Here is a 20,501-nt window from a genome sequence, read left to right on the forward strand (position 1 = left end):
TCATTTGCCTTCTGTATCCATTATTGTAACTTGTGCCGTTTTCTGTTGGTTTTTCCCCTCATTTGCCTTGTGTACATCTGTGCCTGCTCTCCCCTACGCCGTCTGTACCCTCTGTCTGGTTCCCATTGTGTCCCTTTGCCTTCTGTTACCCTGGTGGCCCTGTGATTGTTGCCCCCTCGCTCCCCCTTTTCCTTCTGTGCCCCCCCGCTTCCCGCTTTGCCCTTGCTTCCTGCCGCTGCTCCCTGCGGCCCCACCCCCCGCCGTTCCCATTCGCTCCCCTCTCCCGCCTCCCAGCTGTTCCTCCCTCCCTCAGCCCCTCATATGGAGGCCGCCCGGCGAACACGCAGTGGACGCGCGAAGCGGGAGCGCCAATTGTGCGCCAAAGGCAAGCCCATCTACGCCCGTCCGCGCCTCGACCGCGCCCAGCACCAGGACCCCTGGCCCCCGCTGATGCAAGACTACCCGACGGATCTACAACGCCGCCACCCTCAATGCACTCAATACCGGCCGGAACCCTGCCTGCTACTGAGCCACCCCGAGACGCACCCACGGACCCTTCGCCTGCCAAGCCTGCAAATTCACCTGCCTCCGGACCTGCACCACCACCGCCAAGTTGAGCACCAGCAGCAACCACCTGAAGTGCATCCTGCTCAACACCCGCTCCGTCCACAGGCACGCCGTGGAACTCTGGGACCTGCTCAACGCGACAGCACCGGACGTCGCCTTCCTCACCGAAACCTGGATGAACGCCTCCTCAGCGCCCGACATCGCCATAGCCATCCCGGACGGATACAAGATCACCCGGAAGGACCGCGTCAACCAGACGGGAGGAGGCATCGCCATCATACACAAGAACACCATCCGCATCTCGACTAACTCCGACGAAACCTTCACCGCCGCCGAACACCTGCACTTCCAGATACACACTGACCCCAAGACCACCCTCCGAGGCACCCTCATCTACAGACCCCCGGGACCACGCACACAATTCAGCGAAGACATCGCAGACTTCATCAGCCCGCACGCCCTTCCCTCCGCCGACTACATCCTCCTAGGAGAGCTCAACTTCCACCTGGAGAACAACAACGACAGAAACACCACCGCCCTGCTGGACAACCTCGCCAACCTCGGACTCAAGCAACTGGTGAACACCCCCACCCACTACGCCGACCACACGCTTGACCCCGTCTTCTCATCCAGCAAGCACATCTCCTTCAGCCACGCTACAGGACTCCACTGGACCGACCACAGCTGCGTCCACTTCAGCTTCAGAAAAACTACGACCCACCACCACCCGCAACAGGTTCCCCGCCGGAGCTGGAGCAAGATCACCGCCGAGCTGCTCACCGCCTCCCTCAGCCAGAACACTCCCACCAGCACAACGGACCCCAACGAAGCAGCCAGCAACCTCACACAGTGGCTGACTGCCTGCGCCGATGACCTCGCACCACTAAAGAACCCTCCCTGCAGACCCGGCAGAAAGAAAACCCCCTGGTTCACCGACGAACTCAAGGAATCCAAGAAGAACTGCCGCACCCTCGAGAAAGCCTGGCGGCTCTACCAGACCATAGACAACAGGACCGCCCTCAAGCACGCCACCCGCAAACACCATCAGCTGATCCGCGCCACCAAGAAGTCGGCACTCAAAGAACGACTGGACAACAACGCCCACGACAGCAAGGAACTCTTCGGCATCGTCAAAGAGTTCTCCAACCCCAGCTCCGGAAACAACGACATCACTCCCTCGCAAGAACTCTGCAACTCACTCGCCTCGTTCTTCCACCGCAAGATCGCCGACATACACAACAGCTTCGACGCACAGACCACGCACCCTACCACCGAACCAACGCCCGCCACCACCACCCTTTGCAACTGGACCCCGATCAGCACCGAAGACACCACCCGCACGATGAGCTCCATCCACTCCGGATCACCAACAGACCCCTGCCCACACCACGTCTTCAACAAAGCCGACGCCATCATCGCACCCCATCTCCGGGACATCATCAACTCCTCCTTCCACATCGCCACCTTCCCGGAGAGCTGGAAGCACGCCGAGCTGACCGCCCTCCTGAAGAAACCAACGGCGGACCCCACCGACCTCAAGAACTACCATCCCATCTCGCTCCTTCCTTTCCCGGCCAAAGTCATCGAGAAGACCGTCAACAGACAGCTTGCCGCCTTCCTCGAGACGAACGGATCCCTCGACCCCTCGCAGTCTGGGTTTCGGGCCAACCACAGCACCGAGACCGCCCTAATCGCAGCCACCGACGACATCAGAACCCTGATCGACAACGGAGAAACAGCGGCCCTCATCCTCCTGGACCTCTCTGCGGCGTTCGACACTGTCTGCCACCGCACCCTAGTGAAGCGCCTCAGCAACGTCGGAATCCAAGAGAAAGCACTGGAGTGGATCATCTCGTTCCTCGCCGGAAGAACCCAGAGAGTCCGCCTCCCCCGTTCAGATCTGAGGCCACTGAAGTCATCTGCGGAGTACCACAAGGATCTTCACTAAGTCCAACTCTCTTCAACGTCTACATGAGCCCCCTCGCAGCCATTGCACGACAACACAACCTCAACATCATCTCCTACGCCGACGACACCCAGCTGATCCTCTCCCTCACCAACGACCCCACCAGAGCCAACCTACACGAAGGGATGAAGGACGTCGCCGTCTGGATGAGGAACAGCCGCCTTAAACTGAACTCAGACAAGACGGAAGTCCTCATCCTGGGATCATCACCCTCCGCCTGGGACGACTCCTGGTGGCCCCCGGCCCTGGGCACCGCTCCCAAGCCAACGGACCACGCACGCAACCTGGGCTTCATCCTGGACTCCTCCCTGTCGATGACCAGACAAGTCAACGCCGTCTCATCCTCGTGCTTCAACACCCTGCGCATGCTCCGCAAGATCTTCAGATGGATCCCCATTGAAACCAGGAAGACCGTCACCCAGGCACTCGTCACCAGCCGACTGGACTACGGGAACACCCTCTACGCCGGAACCACAGCCAAACTTCAAAAAAGACTCCAACGCATTCAGAACGCCTCCGCACGACTCATCCTGGACATCCCCCGACACAGCCACATCACCAGACACCTGAGAGACCTGCACTCACCCACGCACACAAGGCTCTCCACGACCTGGGCCCCAAGTACCTCAACGACCGCATGACCTTCTACACGCCCACCCGCCAACTACGATCGACCAGCCACGCCCTCGCCACCGTACCACGCATCCGCAGAGCCACCGCCGGAGGAAGATCCTTCTCCTACCTGGCAGCCAAGACTTGGAACTCCCTCCCCACCCACCTTCGGTGAACCCAAGACCACCTCTCCTTCAGGAAGCAGCTCAAGACCTGGCTGTTCGAGCAGTAACATACCCCTCTCCCCCAGTGCCTTGAGACCCTCCCGGGTGAGTAGCGTGCTTTACAAATGCCGTGATTGATTGATTGATTACGTGACTTTTTAAGCGGTAGACCCATTTTTGCTCCCGGAGTAGTAAGGTTCTTTGGTCATCCGCCTGGTGCCTCCCTAGTGCCTCCCTAGTAATATCTTCTCTATGACAGTCCATTTCAAATCTTCGGTGGTATGTACCAGCTCTAGAAAGTGTGCTGTAAGTTTAGTATTGGATTTACCGCACCTTATTGTGCTACGATGTTCTGTAATTCTCGTTCGCACCTTTCTGCTAGTTATCCCCACATACACCTTATTGCAAGGACAGGTGATCAAATAAATCACCCCCTGAGAATTGCAATTTGTGTGGGATCTCTGTTCCCAAAGTGTGGGGAGTCCAAGATCAATAGACTGGGTGTTACACGTGAGATGACATACGCTACATGAGCCACACCCTGTGTGGCCCATCAATCTGGGCAAGCCTGCCACAGTCGTCGTACCCCTCATACCAGCCGTGCCTCTCGGTCTTGTGTGTACAAGTAGATCTTTCAGATTCTGGCTCCGTTTGAAGGAGAAAAGTGGTCTTTCTATACTCATGCCCCCTGAGTTCAGTATTTTCCAATTCCATAAAACCAGTCATCTGACCTGCTGTGACGCTGTATTAAAGGTAGAAACAAAAACCGGTTTATTGGTTTGGGGTCTGATGGTTTTGGAGAGGAGGGAGTCACGATTGGCATGTAATGCCCGTTTTCTGGCTTTTTTAATGATCTTGGGAGGGTACCCCCTCTGTTGCAGTTTCTGCGTAAGGGTGTCAGATTCCAATATGAAGTCAGTTCTATCCGAGCAATTGCGGCGTATTCGAAAGAACTGACCAACCGGCAAATTTTCTCGTAGGGATCGCAGGTGGAAGCTCTTGAATGCCAACAGGGCGTTTTTGTCAGTTGGCTTGTGGAACACCCTGGTTTTCAGTGCACCCTCACTGGGTTCTATCACTAGGTCCAGAAAGGGGAGGCTGGTTTTTGTGACGGTCGAGGTGAAGTGGAGGAATGGATTTTTGTCATTTAACCACTCCAAAAAGCGGTCGAGTGATGTTTTGTCGCCTCTCCAAATCACCAGGACGTCATCACTATAACGTTGCCACAGCCTCAGTTGGGAAACCCATGGACCATTGGTATCCAGAACCGTCATGTTTTCAAAGGCCCCCACGTATAATCCAGCCAAACTGGGGGCAACACACTACCCATTGATGTCCCATGGGTTTGAATGTACATCACACCCTCAAATAAAAAAAAAATGTTTTTGTGAGGGCTATCTCGGCTAGGTGTAGAATAAAAGCTTGTGGTGTTTCATAAGGCCATTCTCCCTCAAACAACAAAGTATCCAACATCCTTAGAGTTTCCAATTGAGGAATATTGGTATAAAGGGCCTCTATGTCAAGCCCTATGAGAAACTCAGTGTCTGGATCAAAAGAGACACCTTTCAACAAGTTCAAGATGTCCAAGGTGTCCCTCAGGTAGGCTGGCAGTTTTTGAACCAGGGGTATTAGGAAAAAATCACAGAACTGCAAAAGAGGCTCCAGCAGGGACCCCATCCCGGAGACTATTGGTCTTCCGGGAGGGGGTCTCACTGCTTTATGGATTTTAGGCAGGACATAAAAATACGGAGTCTTCGGTTGTTTAAAAACTCTGCTTCATGTCCCGTAATCCAGTCATTTGTTCTGGCCTCTTCCACCATAGTCGTAATCTCCCTTGTGATGGAATCAGTAGGATCCATAGTCAATCTCCGGTAAGTCCTGGGGTCAGATAGTAGGCAGGTGCATTCCGTACGGTAAGCGTCTAAATCCAGAATTACCGTGGCGCCGCCTTTATCTGCCAGTTTCAAAATTATTTCTTTGTTGTCCACCAGTTCTTTTAATGCCTGTCTCTCAAGGTTGTAAAGATTCGAAAAGTGATGGTGTTGTGTAAGGTTGGAATTTTCCAAATCATGGACCACTGCCTGCTCAAAGGTGGCTATCTGAGGAGGGAGTACAGCCAACTGTGGGTGAAGGTAGATTTGGGTCGAAAAGGAGTGTCCCATCTTGCTCCGTTTGGGGGTTCTTGATCAGTGAAAAAGACCCTCAGTCTCAAGTTACGGAAAAACATAGCCAAATCCTGCCGGAGTCTAAAAAGATCAGGAGGGTTAGTCGGAACAAACCCCAACCCCTTGTTGAGTACTTGTTCCTGTAGTGGAGAAATGGGGTAGGAGGAAAGGTTTACTACTAAGGTGGTCCGCGGCTCGTGCTCGGAAGGCCGCCCTGTGCCATGCTCCTGGTCACTCGCTGAGTAATTTCCTGGTCCTGGTCGTCCCAGGTTACTCATGATTGGCCTCTTTGTTTGCCTCGTCCCTTGGTCCGGCCTCTTCCTTAAAAAGGCCCCTGAAAATTCTGAAATTGTGCATTTTGGAATTCGGAATTCTGAAACCTCTGGGTCTCAAATTGTTGGTTTTGCTAAGGTACAGTTGGGGGGTAACCCATCATGGGCCAGTTATAGGCCTGGTTGGGATACTGTTGGAAGGGTTGTTGAAAAAATGGTGGCCTACCTCTCCTTTTTGGCGGGAACTCATTCTCACCGCCCTCACTAGAGCTACTGGTGGTATAATGGCGAGGACGACCCTGTTGGTCACTCTTGTTGTTTTCTGCTAGTTTCTGGTTGGCATATTCTGTGTTAGTATAAGGGTAGGCTTTTTCCCTGGAGAAATTTTTCAAATCCAAAATCTACATCTCCCAGCACCCCTACGTCGTTCATCTTGTGCGTCATTATGCCCCACGCCGGGTTGGCCAATCCCGTGGGTCGTGCGCGACGCAATCAGGGGACAGGACAGCCTTTTAAATACAGACAGCATGGATCTATCGCTCTCTTCGCGGTGATCCGGAAAACAGACAGAGGAGACAGGGCAAGCCTACGGAACAGTAAGGAGGCGGAAGGGAGGAGGGGGGCTCTTGGGGGCAGTGGCAGGCACCTGAGGGCTCCTTCCTTTTTAATATTGTTACGATCTATATTGAGACAGCCAGTCCCATGGAGGGGCACGCCCTAACCATACCGGTAGTGGGTACAGTTTATTACGCCTGATGTACTAATCCACGATCCTAACGATACACCATGTCACAACAGCTTGGTAGGGATCACGGGAGTCAGAGGGCTAGATGAGATTTATGGAGAAGAGACGTGGTGACATCTGGTGTGTGTGTATATATGCAGCATTGTTGAAATAATACCTTTAATACTATTTAATACTATTTATGTACTGTTTGGGATTCCTATACCCAGGGGACTAATTTCTAAACCGGAACAGGAACCAAGAGGGTGTATTACCACACCTCTGACCACATTGGGAACATAGACAGATGTTTTTAGGCACGGTGATTGGATAAGAGATCGCCTTGATGTGTAGCACGCATATGTTATTTCTGTTTATTTTTGTTCCTTATTAGTTTATGTTCTCCCATAATATTGGGAGTATTCTCCACACGTGACGAGAGGGGCCAGGATCTAATTAGACCGGCTCGTGTTTTGTGGCATACCAACCGAAGTACGGTGGGGCCAGAGGTGGTACTGGGAGCGACATCAGTCCTGAAGAAGACCGGGGTGACCTTTTGAGGCACAGTAAGTCGGTCGAAACATGTTGACACTAGCAGGACCAGGAGGGGAGTCTTGAGAAGCCTCATCTTCTCTTCTAGACACTACCCATCCTTTCTTTCCTTTTTAATCCTGGTGGGGGAACCTTGGAATAAAGTTTTGGTTGGTATCCTCAAACCAGTTTTAAATCACATCCTTATCAACTGCACTTTCTGTCGCATCACTAGTTCCAGTCACTTGGTGATATGCACTGTTCTATCACTTTGTATGTTACGTGTATTATGTGTTGAGTTTTGTGGTCTTACATTTTGTTGCGTTTGATTTATTATTTTACCTCCTCCCTTATGCTCCGCCCTGAGTGTGGCTACACCAGGGCGTTTTGTAAGCAGGCCCAATGATGAAGCATGTCACATACTTCGGTATGTGAGTGAGGGCAGTTTTTCTAAACAGATGAGTTTTTCTGTTTTCGTTATATGTGTTGTTTTATGCTCTCCACCCCTTATTGTGTGTTTATTGAGAAGTAATGGGGGTTCGGGGTGGTAGAGTTAATTTCTAGACCCTCTCCCCTTCTATGTGTAAAGTCAAATGTTGTGAATGACAACTTCAAGCCATCCTGGCTTTTTAGCCAACACTTTTGATTCTGGGATTAATAAGCCAATGTGCATCAAGTGACAAGCAGAACTACAAGTCCCAGAATGCAATTTGCCACCAGACATAAAGCGAGGGGATTAGATAGTTATTTAATATGATATGGAGTGACTTGGGAACTAGGAACAAAGTATCGTATTCAGAAACAAAAGGAGTTCAAGATCGTATTCAGAAACAAAACAAGTTCAAGATCCTGGCAACAACACTCTTGTTTAACTGGGGAACATTAACTGTGTATTTGTAGAGCGCCATAAAAATATCTCTGTTTAACTATGTGCTCTGCCTACTTTCTATTGTTCCACCATTGCCTTGTCTCGCAGGTGCCCTGGTAGGCATTGCGAGCGTCCATATGATCCGTTCAATATCATCTCAAGAGGGTCAAGAAAGAACATTCTAGCTTGCAATCAAAGTTTACTTGATAAGACAGGCGTATTGACACTCCTCAGTGTTTGCTGAGTTAAGCGCTCGGGAGCAGTTAGTACTGCATGTGGCGCTTTACAAAGGCAAAGTAACGTAACAAACATGAAGAGCAGTTGGCACGCTGCTTGGACCATTCAAACACGTTAATTCTCTTGAAAAACAAAAATGTTAGTGTACTCCAATAAGTTCATTTTTAACAGAACTAATTCAAAATAACAACTGCGCACTGAGCGCGCGTGAATGCATGCGTGTGTTTGAAAGTGAAAATGTCACACAACAGCTGAAGTATAATTCTGAGCACCTGTTCAGAACAAGCGGCCGTGAAAGTGAAAGCGATCGAAGTCCACAGTAATTAAAAGCACATGCGAAGCGGCATTTTCGCTGCTATGGCAACAAAATGGCGTCGGACTGTCCACAGTCCCTACGGACACATGCTATGGACAAATGGCGAGAGCAGCCATGGTTGTCCATGCAGACGCGTGCATGAAAGCCCTCGGCAGAATTGATCACAAAAGGTACTCGCAATAGAGAGAGCAGCACATGCGCTGCTTTGGCCAGGCGAGACCTAAAAAGGAAAAGGCCAACCTCAAACCCTCTCCCAGCTTCTTGATAGATTGGAAGCACAGTCCCATCAGTACTTGGGCAGTGGTTGACTGAAATCCTGTCTTTGCTGCTATGTGGGGCTGCTCACTGGCCTCAAGGATGCACTGCAGTGAGCCTGGCAGGCTCATTTTAGCAGGTTTACTGTGCTGCCTGAGGCAACAGTAATATGTCTGTTGAATAAAATGCCTTGTGAGCATTTTTGAGTATCCTACTTGAATTATGCCCCTCACACATGCGCAATCCAGACATCCCCCTACATCAGGCTGTGTTTTTAAATGAATGGACCGTGCTTCAGGCTCAGCATCCTCAATGACCTCCTTCTTCTATCTCCTCAAGTCAAGAGACGTCGGGAAGGCTGGCCTGCACACTGCCAGTGTCCATGAAGACAACAAAGTCGTCTTGTCATGAGCATTGCTACGTTATATAATTATCAGTTGGTGGGAGAGGCTAGGGGCAGTAAGTGCCGGCTTGCAGGAGGCAGGGGTATACCTTGAAGCCCCTGTTCAGTAGCCCCCATAGAAAAGCAGCAAGCAATCAACATTTCTAGTGTTTGACATTATGTTTGATTGTTTCGAAAATTATTTTAAATTAAACATGTTTTCAGTCAAACCTGGACTGGTGTGAGCCATTTGCAACTGAGCCGAAACACTGGAGCAGAGGCTGATGGGTAATGTGCTGGGAGTTTAAAGGTCAGAACAACTGGAGGCAAAAAGCAAACTTCAAAGTCGCCTGTAAGAGGATTTTTAGCACCATTTCCTGTGGGGAGAAAAGTTTGGAAAATTCAGTCATGTTTTTAGGCTCCAGAGTAACATTGATTACTTGTTACTAAAAATATTATGCCACAATCTATCACTAATAACTAGACAATACTAGTCAATATAATATTTAAGTACAGCAAACATTGAAAATGTTTCCAAATTTCTAATCAAGCATTTCCAATATGTATCACTATACCATAGTGACAGGGCTGGCTATAGGCATGGTCAGTGTGGGCAACTGCCCAGGGCCTCCCACTCAGCCTTCCAGCATGGGGCCTCGCACAATTGCAACACACCACAGATCCTCATGTACCCCTGCTGATCCAATTGAAAGAAAGGTGTCTCTTTGCTATTGGGCTCATGGGAGGGGGGCCCCTACCTGGTTCTCTCAGGGATGGTATGGGTAGGCCTAGGGGAGGGGGACACTTCCTCTTGTCCCAGTTGTTGCCCATTCAGAGACACTGCGGGAAGCCCATTGTCGGCACTTTAGCATCCACACAGTTTTAACTCTCACCCCCAAGCAATTCTCACGCCTTCAGCCCGATAGGAGCTGTAAAAGATGTGCTTGTAGGTGGCTGAGAGGATGAGCTGCGGCCCAGGAGGAGTCTGCACAAAGCAGCTTCCGGAGACCCAATGGTGTCACTTTGAAAATTGGAAGGGCCGCGCACATTCCCCTTTACTGCCGGGGCACCAAAAATCCTAGAACCGGCCCTGCATAGTGAACATCTTCACAACTCCAATGTAGTGTTACCTCACACAAAATCAGAAACATACTCAAATGGCTAGGCTGGTAAACATGAAAATGAACAATAAGAATACCCAGAGACACTGCCAAGTATGTGATGTACAGCATGAATTCATGCAGAGAAATATAGTGGAAAGCCAACACAACATTTAGTTGTGTAACATGCAATGGGGACAAATAGTACTTGGACCATGGCAACACAAGAAAGTAAGATTTTGAACTGTTTTATGTTTCAAAAATATGCAGATAAATACATTTCCTCCAGTTTACCTATGTGAAATAGGAGTCCACGTTTGGGCTGAATGCAGATTCATTCATCTTTTTCAATTATTTTAGTAGCTAACATAGTGCACAATCTAATTGCTTAGGGCATGATTAGAGTTCAGAGACCCATGGGACCTCCAAACCCGTGTTGGAGGTGCGGTGCCAGTCCCCAGGGACCGCCACACAATTGGTCTGACCGCCGTATTACAACTATGGTGGTCGGACCTCCATGGAACCGCCGCCCCCTTGGTCCTGCTCATATTGTTCATTCTCTCAACGTGGATCAATTCGGTGTAGCAGTAGCAAATCGTTTAGAAGTTTTATCTAATGTTGATTGACCTCCTGATTCCCTCTCAGCACCTTCCCCCACTGACATAACTGAAGGTAACAGTGTTTTGGCGAAGGGCTACAGTCCAGAGAATATGTGTTCAAAAGGTTCTTCCCCTTCGCAGGGAGAATCTCCTCTGGTTGATAATTCTGAGAGGAATGATGTCCTGTCGAAGGGTCCTTGCTCCGAGCCTGTATATTTTTTGGGCCCACTCTCTTTGCTGGGGAGGACATTGCTTGTCCTGCAACACCTTCTGTTCGGGGCACAGCTAAGGGCGGTCTCTCTATTTGGGTCCATTTAAATCTTATTGTAGAGGTTTTGGTCTTAGACACTCGAGTCCTGTCTTTCAAGTGGTGCACATTAAAGTTCTTTTTTATTTCTATTTGGTCAATTTTTATTATAATAACTTTACAAATTCTGTATGCAGTTATTTTACATACTTGTTTTCTGTTTTAAACCTTTTAAAGCCAATTGGGGTGGGGATTTGTTCTCAACCGAATTACCTACTCTGTGGGGATTTTAACGCTAAACTATCAGCTAATCATGAGGAGCAAGAGATTGTTGACCAAATTGTTTATTATGGCCTGCCTGACTTTAGAGGGAATAAGTTAGGCTCTTACCTTGCTGCATTTGACCTCGTTGATATAGTTTGTATGTTTAATAGTGATGGACCCTCTCTGGCCTCTCTCAGAGGGTGGGGACAAGCTTTAGTTATTGATTATATATTTGCAACTATGCCTTTTTCATTGTGGTTCTCACCGGGGTTAATTAAAGAGACAGAGTAGGGGGGGTCATAATGCACTAATCGTTGTAGGGCATTTCCCGGCACTCAAAGCTAAAACTCCAGTTGTCTCTATAGCGATCAGCCAGCATTATAATGATGGCCTCAGACTAGTTTGGGTATTAAACCAACCCACAACCACTCTTGGTTTGCTTCTAGGGAATCTTCAGACAACATTTTGCTGCCTGGCAGAAGGGAGTGGTGATCTTCTGTTAGCCCATTATGAACATCTATGTTCAAATATTAGGAAGCATTTACTGAAGCCAAGCTGGCATTTTCAAGGGTTTGACAAGCATTGCTCTGCGGCTAACAGCAAGTTGAGAAAGGCGACATCTACTGCCCCAAAAGATCTTCAAGAGATATGGGCAGCTAAGAAGCACTATAAAAGTATGTTGAACTATCAGAAGGAGGTCTTGTGGGGAGAACATGGCGGCTGCTAGCTGAGCTGCTGCTTGCGCCCAGAGCACCCGCGCCCCATTCCGTGATGTTTTTGTGTCTCTAAAGAGACCCAGCTTACCTTCCTGAAGTCCGCCTGATTGCAGTGGCAGGCTTGCTCCCTCCCTTGGGGGCTTGGTTGCTTTGGCTGGGGATGTGCATTGGAGCTACAATGGCTGTGGATTCTCCCCGTCCGACTCGGTGGTTGGAGGCCATTCTGGAGCTCAGGAGGGGCCACAGAGCAGCGGCTCGCGGGCTCCTCCGTGTTTCAGCAGCAGCAGTGTCAGCACCTGTCGACCCCTTGGCGCTCCATGGAGGGACGCGCTCAGCGAGGAGATTCAGGAGGAGCTGGTTCCAACCTGCGTGGCTTTAGAGCCATCTGCACGGTTTCAGCAGCAGAAGCAGGTACAGGGGGCCCAGGAGGTACGGGCTAGTCCATTACTCCAGGTGAGACCTGCTATCGCTCCTTTTGCTAAGGGAAGTAAAAAAGGCAAAAAGCGTGGGGGCCGACCCTGGGGCCAGCTAAAGCAAAATCGGTGGGGGGGGGGGATACCAAACAGTCCTTCGAGGAGACTGGCAGGGGGAGCAGTGGCATGAGTCAGGGAATCGGGGGTCCCCTCAGCGTTGATGCAGTTGCCAGCAGCTCTGCATTTTAGTGGTATGAGGTCAAAGGCAGGAGCATTAAGGCAGGAAGGGCCAAAAGTAATTCCCTTGACTCTAAAGTTAGGATCAACGCTTCATTGATGTCATACTTCAAAGTACAATTACGCTCTGTCACATGGTGTTGCAGTATAGACCGGGTATGGTCCATTATCACAATTTGTAATCTATCAGAGCTGTGCCACAATGGATAGGGACAAGAAGGAATATGTATTCTTAAAGATAAAATGAAAGTAGGAAAGATACTGTGTACATTTCAGATGTACATGTGCTAAGTGACATTGCTGTAACTCTTGACCTAGAATATTGTAATTACTGTTATGTTGTATGTGACTTGTATCATTATGACGCAGTTGGATGAGATTCTATGCCCAGCGATGTAATATATTGCAACCCTCTAATAAAAATATGTTAAAAAAAAATACTTCAAAGTACAAACGGCGGTACTGGACTTTGTGAAGCAGGGGGAGGCCCTCAGAAGGGGGTCAGCAGGGCAACTGGCTTTAAAACCATCCCCGGATTGTATGGAGGCCGCTGGAGGCTCCCTGCCTCCGGCCTCAACTCCAACTTTCCTTAGCGAGAGTTGTATAATGGGGGTTCCAGATAAACCGAAGACTCCGATGGGCAGATGGCCATGGCACCTCAAAGGGCCTCTCAAGGGGCAGAAGCTGTGTATGACAGCGGGGTAGATAAAGGCTCCAAGGATTATGAAGCAAGGGGGCCCTCAGTGGCTTCTCTGGAGGTTCTTTTCTACACTCTATCCGAGGACATTAAAAGGGGTTTTCGCTATCTGCAGCCAATCAGGGAGAGATTAGGAACTTCCGTGAGTCGTTGGAGAGAAAGGTGGATCTCCTAAATACAAGAACCAAGACTTTGGAGACTACGGTCGGAGAGTGATAAGATCATCTTGGGAATGCATAAGCCGATATCCAGACCCTCAAGAGGGAGAAGGTGGCCCTTCGTGATAGGTTGGAGATGTTGGAGAACAACTCTCGAAGAAGCAATTTACGTATTCTGAATGTACCGGAGGGGAGTGAAGGGGCTGACCTCAAGTCTTACATGGTCGCACTGCTGAAAGAATCTTTGCAGCTTGGAGAATCAGAGGAGGTTCTGAATAGAGACATCCAGAGAATCCATAGGGACCCTTTCTGCAGCAATCCCAACAGAATAAAGCCCAGGAAAATCCTCATGAACTTTCATGCATACTCCCTAAATGAGAAGATCCTCAATATGGCCTTAAAGGTGAAATCATTGAAGGCTAGGGACTTTTGAAATCCGCTCTGACCTCGCCAGAGTTACCCTTGTTAGACAATGGGAATTGGGCAGGAAGCTGGAGACTTTAAAAAACTTGATGCCGTGGCTCAGTTTAAATTTCCAGCAACTCTGAAAATTATGCTCAAGAACAAAATGTATAATGTTAGATCAGTGCAGGAGGCGGACGAGCTGCTCGAAACCATGGGAAAAGGGGATACTTAACGGGTGTATCCATACCCGGGGGCTTTGGCACCGGTTTGGACTTATGTGCTGCTCAGGGCAGTCCACGTTAGTGGATCTCTAAATTCTCCCCTCTCTCTCTGCTCAGATATGATATGACATGATTGAGATGGTACACAGACAAAATATCGAAAATAAAATATCGGAAAGACAAAATATCGAAGTTAAAATATCGAAGGTAAAAAATATTGGGAAGCAAATATATCGGATACAAAAATATCGTAATAGGTAAGTAAGTAGAAATATCGAAAAAAATAATATCGTATGACAAAATATCGACAATACAAAATATCGTGTAGTAATGGAAAAAATAAATAGTGTAGGAAAAAATATAATAATTGTAAATAAAAATTTGATAAAAAGGTCTATATTAAAAAATTACAATATATTTAATATAAAAATATTTTTTAAAAACATCTATAGTTTTAGGAGCGGGTTATTGGGTTTATAGGGAATAAGGGTGGGAAGTAATTTAAAAATAAATAATAAATTAATATATATTTGTAAAAAACTTTTTATTAATAATTAATTGGTAAATAATTAATATTAATTAGTTAATTAATTAATATAATTTAGTACATTATTTTATATAATAATTAATTGGTAATTAATGAATATTAATTAGTTAATTAATTAATATAATATCGTACATAATAGTACAAAATTAATAATTGGTAATTAATTATTATTAATTAGTAAATTAATTAATATAATTTTGGACATATTTTTAAATAATAAATAATTGGTAATTACATAATAATAATTAATTGGTAATTAATTAATATTAACTAGTTAATTAATTAATATAATTTTGTATATATTTTTAAATAATAAATATGTGTTAATTAATTATTAATAATTAGTTAATTAATTAATATAATTTTTTTCATATTTTTAAATAATAATTAATTGGTAATTAATTAATATAAATTAGTTAATTATATTAATTAGCTTCATTTAGTTTAATATATATTTTTTACTCATTGTAAATTAATTTGGAAAAAATAATATTAATAATTAAATTTATTTCTTTACAGCTAATGTGCTAATATATTTACTTTATTGTTATTGTTAATTAATAATTATTTTGTAATTACATCATAATAATTATTTTTGGGTAAAGGAGTATTGTTAGAGTTCAGGGTCAGTTTTCAGTTCTTGGTTAAAGGGGTATTTTTAGGGTTCATGGTCAGTTTTCAGTTTTTGGGTAAAGGGGTATTTCTTGGGTTCAGGGTTAGTTTACAGTTTTTGGGTAAAGGTGTAGTTTTTGGGTTCAGGGTCAGTTTTCAGTTTTTGGGTAAAGGGGTATTTCTTGGGTTCAGGGTCAGTTTTCAGTTTTTGGGTAAAGGGGTATTTCTTGGGTTCAGGGTCAGTTTTCAGTTTTTGGGTAAAGGGGTATTTTTAGGGTTCAGGGTCAGTTTTCAGTTTTTGGGTAAAGGGGTATTTCTTGGGTTCAGGGTCAGTTTTCAGTTTTTGGGTAAAGGGGTATTTTTAGGGTTCAGGGTCAGTTTTCAGTTTTTGGGTAAAGGGGTATTTTTTGGGTTCTGGGTCAGTTTTTAGTTTTTGGGTAAAGGGGTATTTTTAGGGGTCAGGGTCCGTTTTCGGTTTTTGGGTTTAGGGGTATTTTTTGGGTTCAGGGTCAGTTTTCAGTTTTTGGGTTAAGGGGTATTTTTAGGGTTCAGGGTCAGTTTTGGGTTTTTGGGTAAAGGGGTATTTTTTGGGTTCAGGGTCAGTTTTCAGTTTTTGGGTAAAGGGGTATTTTTAGGGTTCAGGGTCAGTTTTGGGTTTTTGGGTAAAGGGGTATTTTTAGGGTTCAGGGTCAGTTTTGGGTTTTTGGGTAAAGGGGTATTTTTAGGGTTCAGGGTCAGTTTTCAGTTTTTGGGTAAAGGGGTATTTTTAGGGTTCAGGGTCAGTTTTGGGTTTTTGGGTAAAGGGGTATTTTTTGGGTTCAGGGTCAGTTTTCAGTTTTTGGGTAAAGGGGTATTTTTAGGGTTCAGGGTCAGTTTGGGGTTTTTGGGTAAAGGGGTATTTTTAGGGTTCAGGGTCAGTTTTCAGTTTTTGGGTAAAGGGGTATTTTTAGGGTTCAGGGTCAGTTTTGGGTTTTTGGGTAAAGGGGTATTTTTTGGGTTCAGGGTCAGTTTTAATTTAATGTACGCTGGATTTGGTATAGTAATAATTAAATTATTAGAGACCAACATATACTCACATTTAATATACAGTGCAAAATTTCTGATAAGATTGTTACATTATAGTAAGATAATGATACAAATAGTTCAACATGATTGTAGAAACATTATTTTTATTTATGTTTCACAAATAAAATGTTATTTCATTACAAAATTCTTTTTATTACATTTGGTTTTATAAACATATTTTATAAACACAATGATAAGCAACTATACAGAAGCATTATTATTTTCATACTTTTTGTACAAAAATGAATATTATTTATTATCTCTTTTACATATTGTAATTTCATAAAGAAATGTAGAAATAACAAAAGTATGTTTACACTTTATTTCAATACATAAAATATTTATTATGTAAGTCACATATTTTTAACACATTTTTCTATTATTATAATTTTTGACAATGTAGTTATATTTCTAGACATTGTTAATATAAATATTATTCTTTTCATAATATTTATTTATTACATTCATTTACATATTTGTTAATCAAATCATTGTAGGATTAAAGTAAATATTTCTTTACAATAATAGAAACTTAATGTTCATTTTTGCATATTTAGTGAAGTATATATATCATATTTTATACTTGGGACGATTTTATTGCATTTGGGTGCTTTATTTTGTAACCGGGTTAGGTCGTTTTGGGTTATTTGGAAGAAGGGCTGATCGCGGTTGGGAGACACTTCACGTCGCTTCAGGTAAGGTTTATTTTATATGTTTTATGTGTATTTTAATGATGTTTTGAGATTAGTGACCTTATATTTTGTGTTGTTGAATGTGAGGGAGGTATGTTTTAGATTTCGAAAACAGATAATTACTTATGGTATATACACGTAGTGTTAGTTAGTTAACTCATTATATATAGAGTGAATTTTAGTCTTTTACGGTATATCTACAAGTGAAATAATCTATTTTAATATGTTTGTACCTAATTACTAGCTAATTAATGTGGGTGGGAATGTCTGTTTTCTATGTTTTTGTCATAGGTGTACGCTACATCGGAAGTTCCGTTTTTTTTAAAGGAAGAGTTTGTTTGTTTAATTCAACACTGCTTTACAAACACTTCTTTACATTTTTCGGTTTTGCTGGAGCGATTCTTTCTATTTTTCAATTTTTTCGGGTTTTTTATGCTTATTCGATGGCTCTGGATAACGTGGATGTCTTAATTTTGGAACAGTTGTATTTTTACATTTTTTTTTGGGTTAATTTGGCACTACCTGGATTACTTTGGTGGACAAGGAGGTTATTGGATTGACAACATGATTGGTAAGTCCTTGCTTTCTTATTTTGTGTGGGTGGGTAATGTTATTTTTATTATGGAATAGTTTTTTACTTGTTATTTAGTTTTAATGTGTGCATATATTATAATAATATCTCTATATATTGCATACATTAAATACTTTAGAAGCTCACGTTACATATTTTTCCATACTTAGGTGATACTTTTAGTGTTTTATAACATTTTGGGAATTAATTAGAGTAGTGTTTTGGCAATGATATTTAGGTATTCTATGCCTTTTGTACTAGGGTAAAGTTTAACTTGTTCTTCCAGGTACTTGTGCATTTGTTTATTTTGCTTTGATGTTTTAGGGACAAGTTCAGTTACAGATTGGTCCATTCTAAATTCCTGGTAGCTCTGTTCTTTCTGTAGGCATTTAATGAAATGTTCTAGAGTAGGTTTGGTTCTGCCAGTTGATTGTACAAATGCATTGTGCCAACCTTCCACTGCATTGTTAGTTTTTGAATCTCCGTTAAGGGTACTTCTGTAAACGTTCCACCAGGGTATGAGGAATTTGGGATTTCGTCTGTGGCCAGATCTGTGGAGTCTGCCTACCCAGGTGTCTTCAAAGTAGTCCAGAAATGGACTTAATTTAGCTTCATTTTGTTTGTAGAAGGGGCTGTCTATAAGAATGTTGTAGTGTTCAGCTACGTCTGTTTCAGGTACATAAGCAAGTGCAATGAGTTTTTTAATTTGGAAAGCAAAAGATGAGTTTGTAGCATATTCGACACTTAGGGTAGTTTTTTGAAGGTGTCTCCATAAACACTGGTTTAAATGATAATAGCAGCCTTGAATGCAGGTATGGGGTGGATTTTTATGATAGTTGAGAGCATTGCTTGCTCAAAATCAAGAATGATACTTTCAGGAGAAAAATCATTAGTTTTTTGTTTAATTATATTTATTAACTCCATATATGTGGAATTATTTTTGTTTGGTAATAGTGCATATAGAAAAGGTGTGTTGCAGTTGTGGTAGAGGCCATGTATTGTGTATAATTGGAAAAATGGTTTGGGACAGATGTTAAATGTTCCATCCATCATCCAATATTGGCTTTGCTGCAGTTTAACAAAATTCATACTGGTACCAAAAATTATAAGCCTTTTGTCATTGTTTTCGTTGTCGTAAACTATAAATGGTTGTTTATTTAAAGTTATTATTTGGTTAGCAGTTAAATTTATATCCTGATATGTTCTGGGAGATGGTGTTGTAGAAGTAGTAGCTTTTTTAGTTCGTGCTATAGTTCTTTTTAAGGAGAGGATATTTGGCATTTGAGTTGTGGCAGTTTTTGGGATTTTAGGAATGGCTTCTTTTAAAATGACATTTGTTTGCTTTTGGGAACCTGTACTAGCTTCTTTTATATTTTCCAAAGCTGTTCTAACTTCTATTTCAGTAACATTAGGTGGATGATTGTGTTCCCTAGTATACAGTACTGTAGCTTCTTTAGTTGTTGCTCTGCCATAGCACTTGTTAGAATAATATTTACAACATTTCCAATTAACTTGCATGCCATATTGCTTTTCTTGTGTATAAGAGTAACCCATGTAGCATAGTAATAGTTTTCCTTTCTGGCTGGTCACAAATTCGGCTCCTTCGGTCATTTTGTACTTTGTATATCTATAAAATGTATATATAATAGTTAATGTCAAATTAAATGTGATAAATAATCTATGTTAGTGATAAGTAGGAATGTTTATACTTACGTGTTTTTGAATTTACAGCAAAATTAGGAGCTGCTTGCTTCTTTAGTTGGGGATAATTGTTTGTGATGTTGTTGTAGCTGTTATGAAAAACATGAAAGTAGTATATTATTAATTAATGTTTTGGTACATTTGCAATGTTAGAGCTCATTTCTACTACAAAAGTGTATCTTCATGATTCACATTGTGAAGATACTTACATATTTTTTTAGGTTGGTCTTTGCCAGTATAGTTGTTTCTTCAGCTTCTGGAGAGTAGTTTGTAGTGTTATCTTAAATAAAAAAGGAACATATGTATTAGAATAATCACCATGTTGGTATGTTTTTTAATAGATTATCTGGTAATTATGTTCTTTAATATACTTACTTTGTGATTATTATCTGTATTATTCAGAATGTGGAGTTCTGTACTATGTCTGTATATCTATTCGTTGTGTTTGCTCTGTAAATAAACAATATATAATAGAACATAATTAGAACAGTTCTAAATGTTAGTATTGTTTTTCCACATTTATTTCAGTTGCATAATACTTACGTAGTAAAATGTATTGGAGAAATAGTACTGATGTCCTTAGTTCATTAGTAGTGCAGTTTTCAGTAGTAGAATCTACAGAAAAAAAGAAATATGTGGGGCAAAAGTCATTATTTCTGTGTGTTTAGATTTATGTGCACATAATGAATCAATGTGAAATTACTTACATAGTTATTAGAATCTGTATTCCTAGGGTTTGTTCACAGTTATTTTGAGTAGAATATTCAGTACTCGTTGTATCTAAAAAAAATAGTTTCATATAATTATTTAGCATGTTAAGTAGTATGAATAGCAAAGGGGCACTGGGTATTTAGCAGGTAAGTAAGTAGTATTAGCAAATAATGCACTTTCTATTTTATTTACTTACTTAGAAGATTTGATAGTAGGTTGATAGTCTGGTTCTTCTAGTTGTTGTGCAGCAATTCGGATAGAGATGAATCTCCTTCAGTGACTTTTGGAAAGTAGTTTGTGCTTAGATTTTAATTGTTTATATAGGGGAGTGTCAGTAGTAATTACTTTGCTATTGGTTTATTTAAAAAATTAGGTTTGTGATTGGTTAGTTAGTATATTTGAATTTCAGTTGTGATTACTTTGTAATAGAAGTGAAAAACAAAAACAAATTATAAAATTATACAAAGTAGTATAGAATGTTTTTAT

At 43.4% G+C, this 20,501-nt stretch overlaps 1 protein-coding gene and 1 long non-coding RNA gene across 4 annotated transcripts in view; both read right to left on the bottom strand.

The window, feature by feature from the left end:
- Positions 1 to 20,501, bottom strand: part of LOC144769076 (E3 ubiquitin-protein ligase RNF14-like) — a 506,892-nt gene that overhangs the window by 463,681 nt on the left and 22,710 nt on the right. For all 3 annotated transcript variants that reach the window (XR_013598662.1, XM_078653077.1, XM_078653076.1), the window contains exon 3: positions 9,291 to 9,436. Coding sequence is in view for 2 of the 3 variants with exons in the window: in XM_078653077.1 (XP_078509203.1) it covers positions 9,291 to 9,436 (146 nt within the window). In the remaining variant the exon portion in view is untranslated. The remainder of the gene's footprint in view (positions 1 to 9,290; positions 9,437 to 20,501) is intronic.
- Positions 19,158 to 19,548, bottom strand: LOC144769079 (uncharacterized). Its single transcript, XR_013598663.1, has 3 exons — positions 19,514 to 19,548; positions 19,317 to 19,393; positions 19,158 to 19,230 (listed from the first exon to the last, which is right to left on the bottom strand). It is a non-coding gene; the product is annotated as an uncharacterized LOC144769079 (long non-coding RNA).

The sequence above is a fragment of the Lissotriton helveticus genome, chromosome 7, assembly GCF_964261635.1.
Source record: "Lissotriton helveticus chromosome 7, aLisHel1.1, whole genome shotgun sequence".
NCBI lineage: Eukaryota > Metazoa > Chordata > Amphibia > Caudata > Salamandridae > Lissotriton > Lissotriton helveticus.